The following is an 887-nucleotide window of genomic DNA, read 5'->3' on the forward strand; positions in this document are numbered from 1 at the left end:
CAGCAGCAGCAGCAACCACAGCAGCACGCGCTTCCCCACCTGCAGCAGATCTCTTGCCGCTTTGGGTGCAGCAGAAGCAGCAGCAGCAACGCTACCACTGCCAGCTCCGCCTGCAGCAGCAGCAGAGCCGCATGCAACAGCAACAGCGACAGCAACAGCAGCAGCAGCAGCAGATTGTAAGCCTGCTGCTGCTGCTGCTGCTGCTGCTGCTGCTGCTGCTGCTAAGAATATGCTGAGAGCAACGGGGCTGCAGGTGGAGGCCCCACACCTGCAGGGGATCGCCGCGTTGCTGCCGTCTCCAGCTGTTGTATTGACAGAGCTGCAGCAGCTGCAGCTACACCTGAAACGCATGCAGCAGCGGCAGCAGCAGCAGCAACAGCAGCAGCAGCAGCAGCAGCAGGGGGAGTTAAAGGGCTTGGCAGTGGCGAGCGAAGAAACTTTTCTGGCGGCATGGACGCTGTCTGTGCTGCAGTACTGCAGCAAGCAGCAGCAACAGAAGCAGCAGCAGCAGCAGCAGCAGCAACTGCAGCAGCAGCAGCAGCAGCAGCAGCAACAACTGCAGCAGCAAGTGACGAGGTTATGCAGATTTGCTGCTGAAAGATTCAGGGCGAGAGCAGCTCCAACCAGGGGACAGTGCAGAGCTCTCCTTGCCCTCTGTTATCTCCTGCAGCAGCAGCAGCAGCAGCAGCAGCAGCAGCAACAGCAGCAGCAGCAGCAGCAGCAGCAGCAGAATCTGATGCAGCAGCAACAGATACGAAGCTGCAGCACCGACAGTGACGGGGATGGAGGGGAGCTCGTCTTGAGCCAAGCTCAGCGCAGCAGCAGCAGCTGGGGCTCAGGACGTGTTGCTGCTGCGGCGAGCAGCAAACTGCTGCATCGATTGTCTT

General features: G+C 60.2%; 1 protein-coding gene across 1 annotated transcript in view; it reads left to right on the forward strand.

The window, feature by feature from the left end:
• Positions 1–229: 229 nt before the first annotated feature.
• Positions 230–887, forward strand: part of EMH_0096200 (uncharacterized protein) — a gene marked incomplete at both ends in the record, with an annotated part of 963 nt that continues 305 nt past the window's right edge. The window contains one exon of the mRNA XM_013502356.1: positions 230–885. Within this exon, the coding sequence (XP_013357810.1) occupies positions 230–885 (656 nt within the window). The remainder of the gene's footprint in view (positions 886–887) is intronic.

The sequence above is a fragment of the Eimeria mitis genome, genomic scaffold (genome assembly GCF_000499745.2).
Source record: "Eimeria mitis Houghton genomic scaffold, Emh_scaff8940, whole genome shotgun sequence".
Lineage (NCBI taxonomy): Eukaryota > Apicomplexa > Conoidasida > Eucoccidiorida > Eimeriidae > Eimeria > Eimeria mitis.